This window comes from Megalopta genalis, chromosome 14, assembly GCF_051020955.1.
Source record: "Megalopta genalis isolate 19385.01 chromosome 14, iyMegGena1_principal, whole genome shotgun sequence".
NCBI lineage: Eukaryota > Metazoa > Arthropoda > Insecta > Hymenoptera > Halictidae > Megalopta > Megalopta genalis.
In genome coordinates, this window is record NC_135026.1 from 8,136,781 (window position 1) to 8,159,624 (window position 22,844).

At 39.8% G+C, this 22,844-nt stretch overlaps 2 protein-coding genes across 2 annotated transcripts in view; one reads left to right on the forward strand and one right to left on the reverse strand.

Moving 5' to 3' along the window:
• The window catches only part of sit (stuck in traffic), a 135,410-nt gene that overhangs the window by 109,940 nt on the left and 2,626 nt on the right, over window positions 1-22,844 (reverse strand). The window lies entirely within an intron of this gene.
• LOC117225855 (very long chain fatty acid elongase AAEL008004) overlaps window positions 1-22,844 on the forward strand; it is a 65,743-nt gene that overhangs the window by 35,740 nt on the left and 7,159 nt on the right. Inside the window, exons 3-4 of the mRNA XM_033479641.2 lie at window positions 7,889-8,026; window positions 10,363-10,605. Of these exons, the coding sequence (XP_033335532.1) occupies window positions 7,889-8,026; window positions 10,363-10,605 (381 nt within the window). The remainder of the gene's footprint in view (window positions 1-7,888; window positions 8,027-10,362; window positions 10,606-22,844) is intronic.

The following is a 22,844-nucleotide window of genomic DNA, read 5'->3' on the forward strand; positions in this document are numbered from 1 at the left end:
TCGGAAGCATTGTTATTGATGAAGGATTGGACGAAAGTGAAGGAATAACTTTGATCTGGTCCTAGTACTGTTCTCGCTGATATGGACCAACTTAGGGTTTTTTTTTGTATTGAGGTGGGCAGACCCGTGCCTGCCAGAAGTTACCAGCTTACCGGGCATCAAGGTGAATGTTGTCAACTACTTGAAGTGGGTATCTGTAAATGATGACATAGTCAAAGAAAATTTGCAAAAAACTTTGATAATAAATATTGATAATTAGGAAGGGTAGAGAAGGAAGGAATAAGGATTCAAGGAAAAAGGGTGGGAAAAAGACCGATATGGACAACTTAGGGACGGCTGTGGATGGTATATATACGGATCGATGACGCACATAGCAGGGCGAAAGGTGGTCATCTGGCGGCGAACTTCGGAGGCAACCGTCAGAACTATCTCAGTTACTGATATAACCGTTTGCTGCTTGCACGGATTTAATGAAATTCAATGAAATGTATTGGTAATGAAATAAATTAGTATTGAAATGATTTGGTAGTGACATAAATTTGTAATGACATAAATTGGTAGTAAGATAAATTGATGATGAAATAGATTAGTATTGAATCCAAAATTGGCAATGAAGTAAATTAGTATTGAAATAAATTAATAGTGAAATAAATTAGTATTGAAACAGATTAGCATTGAACTAAATTGATAATTAAATATATTGATGAGGAAATAAATTAGTACTCCACTAAATTAGTAATGAAATATATTGATAATGAAATAAATTAATGCTGCACTAAATTAGTAGTGAAATAAATTGGTGATGAAAAAAATTAGTATTGAACTCAAAATTGGCAGTGAAATAAAATAGTACTTAAATAAATTGATATTGCATTAAATTAAAAGTAAAATAAATTGGCAATGAAATAAATAGGTAATGAAATATATTGATAATGAAATGAAATAGTATTGAAATAAATTAGTGCTGCACTAAATTAATAGTGAAATAAATTAGTATTGAACTCAAAATTGACAATGAAATAAAATACTGCTGAAATAAATTAGTACTGAAATAAATTAACATTGCACTAAATTAGTAGTGAAATAAATTGGCAATGAAACAAATTGGTAATAAAATATATTGATAACGAAATAAATTATTATTGAGAAATAAATTAGTGCTGCACTAAATTAGTAGTGAAATAAATTAATAATTAAATATGTTAGTATTGAAATAAATTAGTATTGAAATGAAATGGTACCGAAACGAACAAGAAAAAAGAACAGCTTTTTAAAAATATTGATCGGTGCGCTTCTGATGTTTTCGAACACATGGCTTCGGACAGATTAAAGTCAAAAGGCGCGAGATTTTTTCCGCAAATCCCTGGAATTCCATTTCGTCACCGCCGCATTGGGTAACAGAATTCGACGATGTCGTTTGACCGAGGAAAATTGAAAATGATCTGTTACACGCTTGGCGCAACGTTAGTCCTTAATGGAGTAGCTCGTTAATCGGGCTCACGTTGACTCCCGAAGGCCATCTATGCGTATCAATGCCCAGCAATATTCCGTGGGATAGAAATCGAGGAGAATTCTCTCGTCGCTACTGGTTTCGATTAAAAGTAAAATTAGCACCCTGGAAAGTAGAATTCATCCATACCGGCATAAATTTCCAACAAAATTAGCAAACATCCGCGAGATAGAAATCAACTGTCGTTTTCTTCTCTCGCTACCGGTTTCTGTCGATCGGTAGAGCACGTGTCCAATACTGTTTGGCAGTGGACCATGTGCTACTTTTTTAACGGCTTTTTTCGTTTAATATTTTCGCCTTTTTCTGAATTCGCCACTGTTCGCTATACCATTTTGCAAGGTTCCAATTTTCCGTGTTCTTATTTTTCCATGGTTTTTGGAACCCTTTTTTTTATATTTCTCTGATAGCATTTTTCATATTTTTCCATTTTCCCACGGATCAATTTTTCCCTTTCCCATTTTCCCATTTTCCTAATTTCCCATTGGTCCATTTTAATATTTTTGCATGGCTCCAATTTTTCTATTTCTTCACGCTCGCATTTTTCTTATTTTTCCATGCTTTCAGATTTTCTGTATTTATACTGTTCCATTTTGCTACTTCTCTATAGTTCTAATTTGACAATTTCCTATTTCCATAACTACATTTTCCCAATTTTTCATTGTTCCGTCTTCTCAATTATTCATTGTTCCATTTTCTCAATTTTCCATTTTTTCATTTTCCCATTTTGGAATGGTTCCAATTTCAGCGTTCCATCTTTTCATTTCTTCATGGTTCCATTTTCTATCTTTCTACTTTCCCAGTTTTGTAATTCACTATTTGTCTATTTTTCTTTCCCATTTAAAAAATTTTGTCTATTTTAAAGTTTTCCCATGGTTGCATTTTTCAATTTATCTATTCATTCTCCTTTCCACGTTTCTGTTGTCCTATGTATCTAATTTTTCATTCTTCCATGGTTACATTTCTTTATTTATCTATTTATTTATTTTTTCATTCTTCCATAGCTCCATTTTTCTATTTCTTCATTCTACTATAGTTCCATTTCTTTATTTACCTATTTATCTACTTTTCGATGTAACTATTTATCGATTTTTCCTTCGTTCTATGTTTCCATTTTTCTATTTATCTATTTTTCTTTTTTTGCACGGTATATTATTATTTATACGTATATTATTTATTTATTTGTACAGTATTTAATGGTTCCATTTTTATATTTATCCATTTTTTTTTATCATAGTCACATTTATCTATTCGTCCATTTCCCATTGTTCCATTTGTTTGTCATTCTATTATTCCACTATTCTATTTGTCTAATCCTCTATTTTTCTACCTTACCTTTTTTTCTCTATGTTTGCATTTTTCAACGTTAATATATATAATTATACAATATAATTATAAAATATAATTGTATATATTTTATAATTTGTTTCTCTATTTACTTATTTTCCCTCTTTTATATATTTCCACATTTATCCATTTAACTATTTTTCCTCTCTTCCACGGTTCGATTTTTCTACTTGTCTATTTTTCCTTTTCCACCTGGTACCATTATTATCCACGGAAGATTTTCGTCCGTAATTATCTCCTCCCGCCGTTCGTTGTTCCTAATCGACTGAAACTCGAATGAATTAGCGTCCGAAACGATCGCCTGTTTTTTGTGTGTCAGGCGAATTTCTGGTTTTAAGGTCGCCCGAGAAAATGGGGCAACGTGCCCGATCCCGGACCTAAAAGAAAAGAGAAACCGATGGACCAAGGTACACGGTGAACGACCGACTTTTTGAACCGTTTTCTGGTCTCGTCATTATAAGACCCGCTAGATCGTCCGTTGTTCGCAGCGGCCACCTTGAACCAGTATTCGGCCGAGTCCGAGCGGACTTGGCTCACTTTCGACTGGTTCGCCGCGCGAGCCCACTTGCGAAACTCCCGCCGTTTCGATTCGACAAGCCAGCTTCTGCCATTAACGATATTTCCCGATAACGATGACATTTACTCGGGCCGGCGTTGCTGCACCCTGCTGCACTCCGACTTCCCACTATCTCAGCTCGCAGAAACACGAACTATCGTTAGACAGTTCCCGCGAAAACATTCCGTTTCAATCGAAAACGTGCGAACAACTTTCCAAATAAATTATTCGATCCGCAACAGCGAATGTTATAAATAAACCAGCGGCACCGCGAGCTAGCGAAACCCTCTCGAACTTATCTTTTACAGTTCGCCTGCAATTTTGTACATTCCAGTTTCGTAGGAAAGCGAAATTTTGTTGAAAATCGCGCAAGTTCAAAAGTAGCAAGAAGTAGCGTTCGAAACGAACGTCATTGTTTTCCCGACGGTTACAACATTCGCGTGAAACGAGTCGCAAGTCCAACGTTCGTTAACATTTTTGTTTGTAAACCTTCGGAAAGATAACAATTGTCGTAAACTTTCGGACGCTTGTTTTTTAAACATCGCGCGAACCTAGAATGGTGGCAACAGCTTCAACTTTCACGCGCGAGAAGCGGCAAGTTCGACCTTCTCGAAGTTACAATTTTTGTAAACGTCTGATTGTTAATAACAACCGAAATACAGCCGTTCACGTGCACGAATAATTAAAGCAATGTGTTTCGCTTTCGATTTCACGATTTTGTCCTCGAAGAATTGTTCGACCATCGTGTAGCAGACTCCGGGTCATCGTTGACCCAGAACTTGAATACACGTTTACGAAATTTCATATTTTTTTAAACAAACTTCTCGCCATTCCATATTATTATAAACATTATTGAATAACCAGAAAGTTCGGCGCAGAGCAGGTATAGTAAAAATTCAGCTACAGGTCAAAAGTGACCCGTCGTCGGATAACCATATCTTTCTATGAAAAGAAGAAGTTCTTTCAAAAAATAATAATTCAACTAATCATTTGAAAATTGAATTTTGACCAAAAAATGCGGCGTTTCAGACCACTGCGCAACGCTGAAACGATTTTGGCCGGTGGAAACGGGTTCCCAGACCGCCGTGCGTTGAAAGAGTCCGGCTGGAGCTGCGCAGGGTGCAAACGATCGGATCGCGAGGGAACGGTTCGCGGGAAATTGTAAACAGGATGCTTTCGCTTTTAACGAGCGACGAGTGAACAAATCGATTAAGCAAGCGCAGTTCGAAAGCCTAGCTTCTTTCGCGTTCTCCTGTTTCCGCAACATATCTGGAAAGTTACGCCTCGGTTTTCGCACCCTCTGTCGCTCGCCGGCGATGCAACACGGTGGCTCAACGGCTCTAAAAATTTCGAATTGTTTGTGAAACAACGCGCTTTTAGTCGCGATCTGTTGCAACCGTGATTTCGTCTGCAGTTTTCGCGGAACCTTTCTGTTTCCCCATCGAATGTCTTTTTACGTTCCAAGGAGGATGCAATGTTTGTTTGCCCGATAATTGGCCCGACATTCGGTGAAAGGATCCAACTCTGCGAAACTATAGCGATCTATCTGGCGTAATCTGTCGGCTCCTGATCATCGATATTTTAATAACACGATTGTTCGCCACAGGTGTGTACATTTAAACCACGGATTTTCGTGTATTCATCGCCAAATATTTGAATGGCGTTTAATTCGATATGATTAAAATGTTACATTATGATTCTGCAATAAGAAAAATTCAGTAATTTTAGTCTTAGCTTCTCAGGTTCAGTACCATTGGATAACTCAGATTCTTCCGATTAAAATGAGTCCAAACACGATGTAGATGGTAGAAGTTTTACGGACTCGATGCATGATAAAAAATCATTTTTGAAATTTTGAAAATAATTTTGATGGTTCAATTTGCATCGTGTTTGGACTCAATTTGATCGGGAGCATCTCAGCTATCCAATGGTGTTACGTCTGAACAGCTAAGGCTCGAATTACTAATTTTGATATCTTCATTTTTTGCTGATTGTTTTTTTCTTCTGCTTTATCGAGCCGTGCCCGAGCACTGGGAAAGAACTTCTAGAAAAATTTGCTAATTCGAGTGAGCACTACTCCATAGCCTTATCGACTTTGTAGTGATTCTATCCGAAAACTCGCCGCTAAATTGGAAGCTCCGAGTTCATAACAAAAGCAACTCGTCCTATCTGCAGCAACGGTCATGTGTAATCCAGTAACAGCTCTCGCAATTTGCGAGTACCCGTTAAACGCGTGACTGAGTTACGAATTGGGTATTACTGGGTCGTAACTCAAATATTACCCAAGCTATGAGGGGAACGTCAAAACTGAGAAGTCATTAGTAACATACACTCACCGACAAAAGTTAGGAAACTTAACGTATCGTTAACATTCGTGTAAAATTTATTAGTATTACAGTGAAGCGTATAACACATTGTTTATGTTGCAATGTTGTTTTACTTAGTGCGTACCAGAAATATAAAAAATACAAAGAACAAAAATAAAATAAAAATAAAAAATAAACAACGTAGAAAAATAAAATAAGAATAAAAAATGAACGAAAGAAATAGAAGATACAAAAATAAAATAAATCAAAAAGAATACAAAGTAAGAAAATAAAATGAAATTAAGAAATAAATAAAAAGATACGAAATAGAAAAATAAAATAAAAATAAACATTTTTTCTATGAAAAATTAACACTAAACCCACCGAGGACTAAAAATGACCTGTTTGCTTTATAATAATGGCAAGACTAGTTTTATTTCGAATGATCTCGAATTAATACATTAAAACGAATTTATAAAAATAAAAAAATGTGAAAGCAAAGATACAAAAATTTGCTGAACCGTTTGAACGGAGCGAAACATTCGCGTCAGATCGATCATAAAAATCGTCCTGCTTCAGAAACCAAAGAAAACAAGAACGAAGTTTTCGCAACCGAGGCGAGGAATCTAAAAAGCATTAGCCAGCCGCCGCTTTCGCAATTTTCGATCGTTTACTCGAGATCCCTACCCTCGATCTGCTGTCGATCCTGTTCCGATCCTCTCTCGGCCGTCGATCCAGGCCAAATTGTCACAAAGGATCGATGCTGTGCACGCGTAATCGATCACCGTTGTAGAAAGTTGCAAGCTGAATGGGAAGAAGACGAAGTAGGAAACGTTTGGTTCGAGGAAAGTTTGGTATCCGGATTAGGAGGACGAAAATTTCTTGCGCAGGTACCGTTTCGATACCTTTCACCTAGTGTGCACGTCTTCGACACGATTGCTATTTTACCGGCAGCCGTTATTACCGCGGCACGCGATATCGATCTCCGCCGTAATTAACTGCTCGGCCACGAAGAGTCACTGTCGCAGGCCTTGACTGGCAACGTCGCATATTTTTATTTCGCACACGTTCGTTCGTTTCTGTCTCGCGACGGGACGACGATCACTGGTATTATAAATCACGGTCCGATACGAATTGTTGCTATATGCCGCGTTCCTTGTCGAAGTAAAACAATATATGAAAAATATTCAAAATTCACAGAAATCATATTTTTTCATTATTTCTCCGCCAAATGTTTGCTGAACTCTTCAAAGTTCTCGGCTGTAATTCGAAGAACTGTATTTCAATCGCATTGCGTTCCAATTACATTACATTTCAATTACACTGGAATTCAATTACATTCCACATCAGTCGCTTTGTATTTCAATTAACGCACACTTCGATTACACTTGCATTTCGATTACCATGTATTTCAATTACATTATGTTTCAATTACATCGTACATCAGTTACATTGTGTTTCACTTACATTACATTTCATTTCAATTATATTGTAGGTTAATTTCTTGTATTTCTATTACCCTACATTTCAATTACATTATATTTCAATTACAACGTATTTCGATTACATTACATTTCATTTTAATTATATTGTGTTTCAATTACAACGTATTTATATTACATTATATTTCAATAAAATTACATTTCATTTTAATTATATTGTGTTTCACACAATTACAACGTATTTAGATTACATTCTAATTCAATTACAACGTATTTCAATTACATTGTAATTCAATTACAACGTATTTTAATTGCATTGTACTTTAATTACATTGCACTTCAATTACATAGTATTTCAATTACATTACATATCAATTATATTGTGTTTCAAATACCTTGTATTTCAATTACATTGTAATTCAATTACAGCCTATTTCAATTATATTGTACTTCAATTACATTGCACTTCGATCAAATTGTATTTCAATTACACAGGTGATTAGAATAATCAGTAAATGAATTAACTGAAAGGTTTGAATTACGTAATTGAATTACAATGTAATTGAAATAGGACGCAATTGAATGACAATGTAATTGAAATAGGACGTAATTGAATGACAATGTAATCGAAATAGAACCTAATTGAATTTGCCTAACTTTGTGCACGGTGCATTACGAAAGAGCAAAGCTCGCAGTGACATTGAATTGACGGTGAACTTGTTCTCCACAGCATCTGATGTCCGGCTGGCTGCTCGACTACAGCTACAAGTGTCAACCGGTGGACTACTCGCAGAACCCGTCCGCGCTACGAATGGCGAACCTCTGCTGGTGGTACTTCATCAGCAAGTTCACGGAATTCGCTGACACGGTAAGCAGAACGAATTGCGAAACGGTGGAAAAGTTTTTCGGCCCCGATTTTCCAAGAGTTTCTTCATCGGCAGAATCGCCGAAGCAGAAACGACCGATTTCGGCAATGGCCCCTCCTTCTGCTCCGAGAGAAGCTGTTTCACTTTTTCCTCTTCTGCTCGTTGCACTTTTTTTCTAAATTCGAGCTAAATTCGTTTCTAATTCTAGGTCTAACTCGATTCAAATTTATCTGGTGAAAAGATACACTTATAAAGACAGTCCTACGAATTGTGTTAGAAACCAACTTCCAACTCGAACAGATGCACTAGCAATGTCTTTTGCAAAAGCAGTTACACGTGAAAGTGTGTTTCTCAATCTGTGCATATCCATGTGATCTAGCATTGCCCATCTAATGATTAGGATCTTTATGCAAATCCCCATTTTCATAGGTTAATTATTACTAATCTTAAACTGGGAATTAAGGAGAGATCGTCGTCATCGACTAAACGACTCTTATTAAATTATTTTCTCAACGTTTCGCAACCATTGCAGCTACCTTTGCAGGGGTCCAAAGACACGCTGTCACTGATGTGTGCCTGGTGATGTCATAGTAGAGTTTGTTCATGTTCTGCCACTGACGTTCTTCATTGCTCTTGCGTTAGTAGGGGTCTTAGTTACCTACAATATTTCTCTATACTTTCTCAGAAAGCATCTTTTGATATTTGCTACGACTACAGCTCTGTTAAAAGGTACTGTGTGTCCTGTTTTAATTTGACGTTCTGGTACAGCTGATTGAATATGACCCAATCTGAGGCCCAATCTGAGGCCCAATCTGAGATCCAATTTGGATAATAATTCATAAATACTATAGAAATTATTTTAAAGAAGCAGTCATGTTAGTCTTTTTATCCTGTTTTAGACTGTAAATTGTGCCGAACCTGTGACATTATTAATTTAACCTGCAGAGTGTGTTAGTCCTTTGTTGGTAGAACCACATTGTTTTAGTTTCTAGACTGTGTTAAATCTTTCACACTGTTTTAATCTCTGGACTGTGTTAGATCGTCTACACTGTTTAACATCATAGTCTGTGCCAGATCTTTTATATTATTTTAGACTGTAGAGTGTATTAGAGATTTTATATTGAATTAGAGTCCAGTTGTTCTTAGACTTTAACCTGATTTAGACTGTTTGATCTTATACATTTACTTAGACTGTAGACGACTGTGTGTGTCTGATCTTTTACACTGATCTAGACTGCAGACTTGTTAGATCTTTCATAGTGACTTAGTCTCTATTCATTCTTAGACTTTAACCTGATTTAGATTGCACACTGTGTTAGATCTCTTAGACTGATTTAGACTCTAGTCATTCTTAGACTTTGACCTGATTTAGAATGCAAATTATGTTCGATCTTCTACATTGATTTTAGACTGTAAACTTTGTTATATATTCTATACTGAGTTAGACTCTTAGTCATTCTTAGAATTTAATCTGATTTACACTTTAAACTTTGTTTAATCTTTTACACCCTTTTAGACTGTATATTGTGTTTGATCTTTTAGAATGTTTTATACTGTGGACTGTGCTGGATCTTTTACACTGATTTAAACTATAAACTGTGATTAACCCTTGTAACTAGTTTTGACTGTACTCTATCTTATATCTCCAATACAGTTTCAATCTTCGGATTGTGTTAGATCTTTTATCCTCTTTTCTACTGCAAACTATGTTTAACCCTTGCATCTTATTTTGACTGCAGACTGTGTTAGCTCTTTTACAGTGTTTCAGTCTCTAGACTCTGTTAGATCTTTTACAATGTTTAACACCACAGACTGTGATAGGTCTTTTACACTATTTTATACTATAAACTGTGTTACATCTTTTGTGCTGTAGTTAGACTCTAGTAATTCTTAAACTTCAACCTGATTCAGATTGTAAACTGTGTTTAATTTTTTACACTCTTTTAGTGCATAAACTATGTTTAACCATAGACACTGTTTTAGTCTCTAGACTGTGTTAGACCGTCTACATTGTGCAACACCATATATTGCATCAGATCTTTCAGACTGTTTTAAACTACAGACTTTGATAGGTCTTTCATATTGACTTAGACACAAATCATTCTTACAATCAATACTAAACTGTGTCTAGTACTTTACACTCATAGAAACCCTAAACTATGTCAGATCAGCTACCTTATTTAACACCATAGACAGTGTCAGATCTTTGACACTGATTAAGACTGCAATCAATGCTGGTCTCCCCAGCCATTCGCTCAGACCTATACAAAAATTCTCCAAACAAATCTACAATGCATTTTCACGATTTGCTCGATCATCTTTGAAATCGCGATTTCAGATGTTCTTCACGCTGCGCAAGAAAGACAGCCAAGTGACCTTCTTGCACCTGTACCACCACTCGCTGACACCACTGGAGACGTGGATCTGCGTGAAGTTCATCGCCGGAGGCCACGGCACCCTCGGCAACCTAATCAATAACGCCGTCCACGTGATCATGTACCTGTACTACCTTGTGTCCGCGATGGGACCCGAGTACCAAAAGTATTTGTGGTGGAAGAAGCACTTGACCACTGTTCAACTGGTAGGTCTATCGCCAACTACACTGCCGAGTATAACTGTAGCACCATTACAATTCTTCGATAATTTTTGACGTTCACACGCCGATTTCCAAAATGAAGTATAAATGCATTTTAATGAATTAAATTTATCTGGTAATCGGTTACAGAAGGGTCTAGTTAGGTGTGTGTTAGGTCTAGGTTCGACTTCAAAAGTAAAAAAACAATTTTAAACATTTTTTGTACTCATCTCGACATATACACGGTAACGTGGCAACAAACATAACCTAGACAGAATTCGGATTTAATTCGCATCTAATCTGGACCCAGTCTAGATCTCAGTGAACAAATTGGGAATCACATGATAATAGTCTATTTTGTTTCGGACTCGTGTAAGCTGAATTTAAATCGTTAGGTCCAGATTCGGGCTAGGTTAGGTCTAGGTTAGGTCTCAAACACGGAAAACTGTTTAAAACGATTTTTCTAGACGTAACCAAATAAATTAGGAGTCGCATAATACTAGTCTATTTTGTTTCAAACTCATTTTAACCTAAATTTAAAGCGTTAGGTCCAGATTAGGGCTAGGTTAGGTATAGGTTAGGTCTCAAACACGAAAAACAGTTTAAAACAATTTTTCTAGACGTAACCAAATAAATTAGGAGTCACATAATACTAGTCTATTTTGTTTCAAACTCGTGTAAACTAAATTTAAAGCGTTAGGTCCAGATTAGGGCTAGGTTAGGTATCGGTTACATCTCAAACACGATAAACTGTTTAAAAGAATTTTTCTAGACTCAACTAAATAAATTAAGCGTTACATAACACTAATGCAGTACATAACGCTATGTTAGGTCTAACACACTTAAAAAAAATTGAAGACGCCACTTTTAGGTTAAATCCCTAACACACTGATCAGTTCCAAAACGTGTTTACGCACTTACTATTCCTGATACATTTCCCGAAAATTCCGCAATGTCAAAAATACACTTGGTGCTATAGTTATGCTAAACAGTGTAGATCGTTGATCACGCGATTCGCTCAGATCACCGAGTAAATTGTTCGACGAACGAACGAGCCGGGCCGCTTTGGCCGTGTGCGTTCAAAGTAGAGAAATCGTCTTCACGAAATAATTTGCGTGACTAGGTTCTGCTTCTAGAGGCCGGCCATCTTGTCTGGACAAGAAACGCTCCCTCCGTAAACGAAAACCAAGCGGTTGCTGTGGCGCAGCGGGGCAATAGCTTTCATCGGCCACGAGGGAACGGCTTCGATTTTTCTTGCCACCTCACGCTTGCCACTACCGGCCTTTGCTTTTTGCTACATTTCCATGACGGAACTAACGAACCGCGCGATCACTGCACGTTCATTACCGGCGTAGATTGGTTAACTCGTTGCTGGTAGTAATTCAAATTATCCTGTCCGGGAAATGTTGACACTGGCCGTGCTTCGACGGACATTTTCTCCGACTGTTTTTCTTCTATAAACTGTCAACTTGCGAAGTGTATCGGCTTGGCAAAGAAGTATCTTCGGTTGTCACACATAGAGGGCGTTGTAATTGCTGTTCGAAAACCGAAATTACTTTCCTGCCAACCAATCGGCGTACGAAACAAGCACATCTGTTGCATGCTTTCCGCAGCCGTTTCGATCTAGTCACTTCGTTGAGAAATCAAATTGAAAGCGGGCTGTCTCGTTCCGATAAAAACAGCTGTTACAGTGCAAATGAATTTCGATCGAATCATTCGGCACAACGTTTACCTGCTTGAGTGAGAGCCGGAGGATTTCTTGCTGCCGGTGTTACAGTCGAAAGGACTCCGAATCGTTCGAGTGGCGACGAGAATGTTGTCCTTCGGAATTTTTAGCAGCTTCGAGGAGCGAGTGACTCGTCGTAAATGCGATGGAAAAGATGTGAACGAACGTAGAATATTGTTGTTTAGAATTTTTAATAATTTGAATAGAGAATGAGAGATCTGGCAGAAAGTTGACAGGAAAGGTCTAGACGTTCCCGATGATCCAAGACGCATCGTCGGTGATCGGATGCCCCTGAAGATTGATTCTTCTTTACACGCTCCAGCAAGAACTGTAATCATTCCCACGGGACACTGATCGCTGAAAATTGCAAAAATTTTCACCCAATCGAAAGAAATCTTGCAGAACGCAGAATATTTTCGCTCTCGTCCATTGTCTCCGATTACTGTGTCCTCGACCACGCGAACATAATTGTACAAACAGAAAACTGTAATCTATTTTCATCGTTCTGAGTTTATCGCCAGATGGCAGTAACGGGCGAGTTTAGCGAAAGTAAACGAACTTTCCAGGTGAAACAAGCGCAGTTGCATATCACAGGCGCGACGACGCCATTTTCGAAATTATCATTCACGAACGAACAAATCTCGAAAGGTGGATGAAGCGAATCGCTGAATTGTTGACGATCAAAATGAGAGAATAAGATGAGGAACTTTCGATGAAGTTCACGAAATAAAAATTTATAGATTTGTCGCAGTGGAAAATAAATACGAAAGAACAAAGAAAATACTAATCAAAAGATAACTGAAAAGAGAAGTAGGGGATTAAACGCGAGATAAAGCTGCAGTTTTGAATTTCTTTAAATTTTATTATCGAAGCACCTGATCGATTCTGAACTTTTTATATTCAAAATCAACTTTCTTAATATTGTAGAAAATTCTCCAAAAATTATAATAATAATAATAATAATGCCAATTACTATTTTCTGCATTTTACACGTTGCTAGAGTTATATACATTTCATAATATTTATTTTATTCCATGCTTTAAGGAGAATGTTTAAAACCAGTATTTTTTTAAAACCAGTATTTTGTATAATATTTACTCAAGTAACAAAAATAGCGAGCGCTGTAGACAGAAAGATATAGCGGACTCCCATATAACGCAGTTAGGTCTAGGTTAGATCTAGGTTAGGTCTACGTCGGATTAAACTGACGAGGAAATAGAAAAATAATCCTCTTACATCACGAACAATCTTGCCAATGTTTATCAAAGAAATATCTTGTTCGACACAAGTTTAACAAAAAAAAAACAATTACACAGTTATAATTATTTAAACAAATCTGGCAAATCCAGTATCCTCCAGCAGCAAGTATAACCTCAAAAAATTTGGTATAACCTCAAAATTCTTTCATTTCCTCTACTGAGACCAAGTTGCAGCACTAATTGCAGCGATAGCTGCACAAAATCTTAAGTTCAATGCAACCTGTGTCATAAATAAATATCGTCCACTGTGCAAAACGATAGAAGCGGGACAATAAAGACGGAAAAATAACGAGAAAAAAGAAGGCAGCTAAAAAATGTGAAAAAATGAGAAGGAAAGTAATCGATAGATAGCTGAGCAGTCGCCGCGAAAAATTCGCCGGATACTTGAGGAAACTTGTGACGCACGTTCGGCAAGGGAGGCGCTTGGAGGGGAGAAGAAAGGCGCGGGCCGCGTCAGCGGATAAATTTTAATCACCGAAACCAGATCCGGCCGGTGTGGTGGGCCGCCGCATATGCATGTGCACGTGACCGATTGTAAAAGATCGCGCAATAAGCGGCCCGGCACCAGGCACCGAATAGTTTCCGAGATTCGCGATACCCTCTTCTTGCACAATGTGCTCGCTGAACGGCAACGGGCCCGGCCCGGCCCGGATAAGCAATCCGTATCGATGAAAGTGAACCAGCCGGGCCCGGGGTGCATCGACGCCGGAACGATAGTTTGGAGCGGAACGCGGGGATTTGGGCCGGACGGGCCCGAGGCGGGGGCGACGTTACCGCAATCCTGAACCGAGGAATGAAAACCGGCCAAAGTCAATGGACCGCGGTCGAATCGGCGAGTGGGATTGTGGACCTGTCTCGATGTATATGGATAGAATGTTCGACGGCGATAGTTCTGGACTTTTCGGCGATTTCGGTGATTCGGGAGCCATTCGGGTTCTAAATACGTCCTAGATAGATACTGAATAGGTCCTAAATGGGGCCTAGGTAGCACTAGAGGGATTCAAGAGAGGTTCTAGAGAGATCCTAAAGAAATCCTAGGAAAATTCTCGATAGGTCCTAAAGAGATTCTAGAAAGGTCCTAGAGGAGTCCTATAATCGGCGAGTGGGTTTGTGGACCTGTTTCAATATGTACGAATAGATTGTTCGACGGCGATAGTTCTGGGCTCTTCAGCGATTTCAATGATCCGGGAGCCATTGGAGTCCTAAATACGTCCTAGATAGGTACTGAATAGGTCCTAAATAGGACCTAAGTATCTCTAGAGAGATTCAAGAAGATTCTGTAGAGATCCTAAAGAGATCCTACAAAGGTCCTAGAGGAGTCCTATAAAGGTGCAAAAAAGGTCCAAGATAGGTCTTACACAGGACCTAGAGAGATCCATGAAAGTACCTAGGGAAATCTTGGAGGGATCTTAGAAAAGTCCTCGATGGGTCCTAAGGAGAATTTAGAAAACTCCAAGACAACACCTAGAAAGGTCCTAAAGGAGTACTATAAAGGTGCAAAGAGGTCCGACATAGGTCCTGTCTAGGTCCTAGAGAGGTCCAAGAGAGTTCCTAAAGAGATTTTAGAGGGATCCTAAAAAAGTCCTCGATAGGTCCTAAGGAGAACCTAAAAAAATCCAAGAGAGCATCTAGAAAGGTTCTAAGGGAATCCTACAAATGTGCAAAAGAGGGCCTACATAGGTCCTAGAGAGATCCAAGAGAGTTCCTAAAGAGATTTTAGAGGGATCCTAAAGAAGTCCTCGATAAGTCCTAAAGTGATCCTAGAAAACTCCAAGAGAGCGCCTAGAAAGATCCTAGAGGAGTCTTACTAAGGTGCAAAAGAGGTCTGGGATAGGTCTTACATAAGTCCTAGATAGATTCTAGAGAGTTCCTAGAGAGATCTTAGAGAGATCCTAGAAAAGTCCTAAGGAGAACCTAGGAAAATGCAAGAGAACACCTAGAAATGTCCTAAAGGAATCCTACGAAGGTGCAAAAGAGGTCCGTGATAGGTTCTAGAGAGATCCTAGAGACTTCTAAAAAGCTCCTAGAAATATCCCAGATGGATCTAGGAAGATTCTAGAAATGTCCTAAAGGAGTCCTGCAAATAGCTTCGAGATAAGTCTTAGATAGATAGGTCCAACAGAGATTCTGGAGAGTTCCTAAAGAGAGCATAGAGATGTCCTAGAAAAGTCGCAAACAGACCATAAATATGTTCTAAAGTCCCAGAGAGGGCCTAGAAGGAGCCTAAAGAGACCATAATGGAACCAATCAGAAGACAAACAGTATTCTACAAATCAAGCTGCAAAGTTGATAGAAGTTGCTTCAGATCTATAACTACCAGTTTTGAAAGGGTCTTTCCTAAGTTAGGTATTGTAGCAAGGCTAGAAAAATTCAGTATTCAGCCTTCAGTCTTCAGTCTACAATTTTTAGCCTTTACTCCAGTCTTTAATTTTCAGTGCAATCTTTAGTCTTTACCGTCCAATCTTCAATCTTCATTATTTAGTCCTATCTTTAGTCTTGAGCCTGCAGTCTTCAGTTTTTAGTCTTGCGTCTCCAGTCTCCAGTCTTCAATTTTCAGTCTTGTTCCTTCAGACTTCAGTCTTTGGCATCCAGCCTTCAACCTTCAGTCTTTAGACTCGTCCTCAGCCTTCAGTCTTCAGTCTTTAGTCTTCAACCATCTGTCTTCAATTTTCAACATTGTGCCTCCAGCCTCCAGTCTTAAATTTTCAGTCTTGTGCCTTCAGACTTCAATCTTTAGCGACCAGCATTCGATCTTCACTCTTTAGTCTTGTCTTCAGCCTTTGGACTCCCGTCTTCAATCTTCAGTCTTTAGTCTTATCCTCAACCTTCAGTCTTCAGTCTTCAATCTTTATTCTTCAGCCATCTATCTTCAGTTTTCAATGTTCAGCTTTCAGCTTCCAGTCTCCAATTTTCAATCATTAACCTTCAGATTTCAATCTTTAGCATCCAGTCTTCAATCTTCAGACTTTCGTCTTGTTTTCAGCCCTCAATCTTTAGCCTTTAGTCCTCAATCTCCAGTCTTTAGTCTTGTCTTCAGCCTTTAGACTCCAGTCTTCAATCTTCACTTTTTAGTCTCTTCTGCATCCTTTAATCTTCTTTAATCTTCAGTCTTCAGTCTTGTCTTCAGTCTTTAGACTCCACTCTTCCACTGCAATTTTTAATCTTCAGACTTCAGTCTTTAGCTTCCAATCTTCAATCTTCATTATTTTATCTTGTCTTCAGTCTTGAGCTTGCAGCCTTCAATGTTCAGTCTTCAGTCTTCAATATTCAACCGTCAACCTCCAGTCTCAAATTTTGAGTCTTGTGCCTTCAGACTTTAGTCTTTAGTCTTGCGTCTCCAATCTTCAATATTCAGCTTTAAGCTTCCAGTCTTAATTTTTCAATCTTGTGCCTTCAAACTTCAGTCATCAGCGTCCAGCCTTCAGTCTTCAGTCTTTAATCTTGTTCTCAACCTTCAGTCTTTAGCTTTCAGTCTTCGGTCTTTAGTCTTTAGTCTTCAATCTTCAATCTTTCGTCTAGACCTCAGCCTTTAGACTCTAGTCTCCAATCTTCACTCTTTAATCTAGACCTCAACCTTTAGACTCTAGTCTTCAATCTTCAGTCTTTAGTCTAACGTCTTCAGTCTTCTATGTTCAGCCTTAAACCTCCAGTCTTAATTTTTCTGTCTTGTGCTTCCAGACTTCAGTTTTTCAGTCTTAGTGTCCAGCCTTCAACCTTCCGTCTTCAGTCTTGTCTTCAGTCTTTAGTTCTCAGCCATCTGTCTTCAATTTTCAACGTTCATCCGTCAGCCTCCAGTCTAAATTCTCAGTCTTCAGCCTTCAGTCCTCAGTCTTCAGTGCTCAGCCTCCAGCCTCCAGCCTCCAATCATAAAATTTCTCCCATCAGTCATCAAATCCCCCAACCGTATCCCCCGCAAACCTCTTCCGCTACCAATCACAATAGTCAAAATATTGCTCTAATAAAAACTGCGTTATCGATACACGCAATATTCCATCGAAATCGTACCGCGACAGGACTTTCAACGATGGTGCAAGCCCTGTCCAGGACAGAGTCCTTGCAACAGCGGCTGCGAAACGTTGGTTATTGCGATGGAGTTGCCGGTTGCGTTGGAAGCACGGCAGCCTTCGATGGATCATAAACCGAGTTAGGTACCCGAAGCGCGACCAGCCCGCCCGTGTGGCGGCGGCGGCGGCAAGGACGTGGCGTAGGAAGGAACAGATTATGTCCGGGTCGTTCTCCGCGGCGGATTCTGGGCGGCCGGTGCAGCCGGAGCTGGACAAAATTTTCTCGCGCCGCGGCTCCGGGGTAGGGGTTAGGGAAAGTGAAAAAGTGCAACGTTAGTTAGGCAATTGCAGGTGACTCGCTTTGGCCGGGAGTCGGCCGACTACGTCGCGGCAAGGTGGCGCAACTATTTGGCATTCCGATAGGCCGTGTAGCTCACTGCCGCCGCCATCCGGCTGCCGAGGTACCACGAACCGGCCGCGTGCCTGCGAAGCCTCACCTATATGCCAGCGAGCCTCCTAAATCATCGCCGCCGTCGTCGGACTCAAAGGGCAGCTGTACGCCGAGGCTTTCAGAAGTCAAGAGCACGCGTTCTGCGTTCTTGCTTCGAACGTGTTGCGAAAGAACCATGGGAATTCGTCTAGATTCCGATGAAACTGGAACCACAGAAGCTTCCTTCGTTCTACTCTCGGACCCCAGGGAGACTGACGAGTCGTTGTGGGTGGCCTTAAGGTAGCAGAACCTTAAAGGAGGAGAGGCCACAAGAATCGTTCAAACGAGAAGCGATCTTTGGCAATTTTTTTACAGCATAAGACCTCGGTGAAATTTATCGTCACTTGGCACGTATATTCTTTAGTATTTTAAAAGACAAAATGTTTTTTTTTGTTAGGTTTTATCGAATTTTAATGAAACGGACAGTGTTATTCGTTATGGTCCTCCCCGACGACTGCGCGCAGATTCATAAGGAATAACATGTGCTGTTTCGTTAAAAGTCGATAAAACGTAATGAAAAAAAACGTTTTGTATCTTGAAATGTTGAAGAATCTATGTGCCAAATGGCGATGGATTTCGTCAAGGTCTTATGTTATAAAGAAATTGTCAAACATCGCCTCTCGTTCGAACATCGCTTCACACGAGTGGACGCACCCTTAAGTGGACGCCGCTGTGTGCAAAGTGAGAAAACGCTGGAAATGTGCCAAGAAGTTATTATTCATTCTGCTACAATAATTCTATAGGAAGTTTTATAAAAAAAGCGTCCTCGTCTAGCCCGGCAGTACACGCGTGAACTCCAGAAACGGAAGTACAGTAATTTCTCCCTAATTCGCGCTCAGATTGCGAACCGATTGTCAACAACTATAAAAATGTGACGCGAGGCTCGGATAATCGTACCTCCTCTTCCCAAATTGTCCATTTTTGCGCGCAGTCTGTGCGCGAATTAAGGAGAATTTACTGTACGATGTCAGTTTCGAGGACAGTTTCGGGATAACTGCTCCGCTCCTGGAGAAGGTTTCAAGAGACAATTTTACAGATTTCCCGCGTTCAAGTCGAGACTAATTTTTCTGATGTTAATGTCTATTATACGGATTAGAGTAAAAGACTCTCTAATTGACGCTCCGATTGTGCCCAAAAGATGGACACTTTGAGAAAAGGGGATACGATTATTCGAGACTTGCGGCTCGTTTTTATAGTTACCGATAATATATTACTTGGATAATCGTATCTGCTCTTCCCCAATTGTCCATTTTTGCGCGCAATCTGTGCGCGAATTAGGGAGAAATTACTGCACCCACGCTGGAGTGCTCATGGGACCCCCAGGGAGAAGTGACATTTATTGATCATAATACACGAATATCTATATATATTTCGTATCTCTTTATTATACATAGTATGACATAATCAATATAGTACAATCACGAGGAAGCAAGGCTTCCTAACATTGGGGTTTACTGGTCTCCCCAATTGACGCTCAACTTGGAAACGAAAATGGTCAATTTGGGAACAGTAGGCACGATTATTCTAGCCTTGCGACTCGTTTTAATAATTGTTGACAATCGGTGATTGTAAAAACGAGCCGCGAGGCCCTCGAATAATCGTGTCTCCTCTCCCCAAATTGTCCATTTCTCTGTACAAGTTGAGCGCGAATTAGGGAGAATTTACCACCGGGTTCAAACAAACAGTTAACATTACAGTCGCCGTCTAAAAGTTTATTTTGCAATGACGATATTCTAGGGATATTTTAGTTTGTCTTTTCGAACCAAGACAATTTGCCTTTCCCGTATTCAAATCTTCTAATTAATTTAACGCTGGAGGCGCTGCACAAGCAACTTAAGGGATGATTCGCGAAATTTGATTTTGCAATAACGTTATCTTGTGACGGTGAAAGTGACTACTCGGGCCCTCGCGTGCCTTTCGCAAATGAATTTCCCCGACGACTTGTTGACAAAATGATTGCACGTTGCCGGCGGAAGTGTCGCCGCCGTGGCCCGGCGACGGAGGAGCGTTCGATCATTTTTCTCTCGAAATTGTCCCGGTCTCTCCTAATTTCGCGCAGGCGTTTCCCAGCAACCTTGGCTACGCAGCTATCTCGCGCGCGCCGGATCGCCGACTTTCGGACCGAGAACATTCCTCGTATCGCGACAGCCGCGGCAGGGAGGGGGTTGGGGACGTACGGCGGAAATTAGGACGAATAGCCGAGCGTCGCCGGCGTAGAACTCCGCGGCGGGAATCCGGGGAATTCGCAAAATTTTGCAAACTTTCATAGCCGTTTGCGAAACCGTTCGAACACCGTTAGGCCAATCGTTCGCGGGCATTGTGGCTCCCTCCCGGTGTTCGCGTAGCATTCTCCGAAGACGTCCTCCGCGCGCTGCACCTTGGACGTGTTCCGCAACCGCTTCAGCGAGCATCGCCTTTCGAACAGGTGCGATTGCTTTCACGTATGGCACGAGCATCTCCTCGGATTTTTTGTCCGGCGCGTTTCGAAGAAAAAACGTTCAATGGATGGCTTTATGAAAACGATGTCGCGCATTGAACCTCGACGGGCCCGCCGCCTCTGTCTTCGGTGAACGGGCCCCGGCGAACGTTTCGTAGCCGTCTACCGGACATTTTTTTCGTTCGGTGATCTGGTCGTTTTCGCGTTCACGTTAAAAGTTACAATCGTTTCTCCCTAATTCGCGTTCGGATTGCGCGCAAAAATGGACAATTTGGGAAGAGGAGATTCGATTAGTCGAGTGCCTCGCGACTCGTTTTTATAATCGCCGATTTCTAACGAGTATAAAAACGAGTGTAATCATTTTGTCAACATGTCGTCGGGGAAATGCATTTGCGAAAGGCACACGAGGGCCCGAGTAGTCACTTTCACCGCCTCAAGATAACGTTATTGCAAAATCAAATTTGGTAAATCATCCCTTAAGTTGCTTGTACAGCGCCTCCAGCGTTAAATTAAATAGAAGATTTTAATACGGGAAGGGCAAATTGTCTTGGTTCGAAAAGACGAACTGAAACATCCCTAAAATATCGTCATTGCAAAATAAACTTTTAGGCGGCGACTGTAACGTTAATTGTTTGTTTGAACCCGGTGGTAAATTCTCCCTAATTCGCGCTCAACTTGTACAGAGAAATGGACAATTTGGGGAGCGGAGACACGATTATTCGAGAGCCTCGCGGCTCGTGTTTACAGTCACCGATTGTCAACAATTATTAAAACGAGTCGCAAGGCTAGAATAATCGTGCCTACTGTTCCCAAATTGTCCATTTTCGTTTCCAAGTTGAGCGTCAATTGGGGAGACCAGTAAACCCCAATGTTAGGAAGCCTTGCTTCCTCGTGATTGTACTATATTGATTATATTATACTATGTATAATAAAGAGATACGATATATATGTAGATATTCGTGTATTATGATCATTAAATGTCACTTCTTCCTGGGGATCCCATGAGCACCCCAACGTGGGTGCAGTAATTTCTCCCTAATTCGCGCTCAGATTGCGCGCAAAAATGGACAATTTGGGAAGAGCAGATACGATTATCCGAGCCTCGCGTCACAGTTTTATAGTTGTTGACAATCGGTAACTATAAAAACGAGCCGCGAGTCTCGAATAATCGTATCCCCTCTTCCCAAATTGTCCACTTTTTTGGGCACAATCTGAGCGTCAATTAGAGAGTTTTTTACTCTAATCCGTATAACAGACATTAACATCAGAAAAATTAGACTCGACTTGAACGCGAGAAATCTGCAAAATTGTCTCTTGAAACCTTCTCCAGGAGCGAAACAATTATCCCGAAATTGCCCCCGAAACTGACACCGTACAGTAAATTCTCCCTAATTCGCGCACAGATTGCGCGCAGAAATGACAATTTGGGAAGAGGAGATTCGATTATTCGAGCCTCGTGGCTCATTTTTATAGTTGTTGACAATTGGCTCTTCCCAAATTGTCCATTTTCGTTTCCAAGCTGAGCGTCAATTAGGAAGAAATTATTGTACATGACGATTTACAAAAATTTTACGATAATTGGCGCGGTAAGACGCGTATATTTGCTGTCGAATAAAAATTTTATATAAAATTATAACTAGCCTACTCGTCTCCGTAACTCGGAACAGGCAAAGCAACATTTCGAACGGTTTCCGGGAGGGGAGGGAAGGTAACGATGCAAGGTTCGTGAGAAATGGTGTTTTTTGCGGAAAAATCGCTGAGGGAGAACGTTAATCGCGAATCATGCTAGCTCGATCTTAACGGAGTGAATAACTTCGCCTGATCGAACAGTCGAATTATGCGATGCCTTTTACTCGGATGACGCACGCATTTTACGGTATTTCGACGAAATTTCTTATGCTATGAAAACCCTCCCGAAACCTCGAGCACCAAAATATTAATTGATCTCTGATGATTTCATAATTAAATTCGGTGCTTGATGAAGAAAATCGCAAGATAACAAAATATTAGATTTGACAACGGTTTCATTTGTGAGATATTAATCATGTTAAATATTTCAATTTTTATTAAGAAAGCTAAAAATATTGCAAACTTCGAGCAAGCTTCTAAAAGAATGAGATTTATTAAATGATAATTTTTATATATATATATATATATATATTGCGTAGAAATCCGCAATTATTCTTACATCGTTTATGATACGTAAACGCATTATTACATTTTACCTATAATAGTTGCATTAACAACATTCTCCTTGCAGAAAAATTGAATTTTGTCCAGAAAAAATTGCTGTCCAGACCACTCGGCACAGTTACGCAAACTTCCAGAA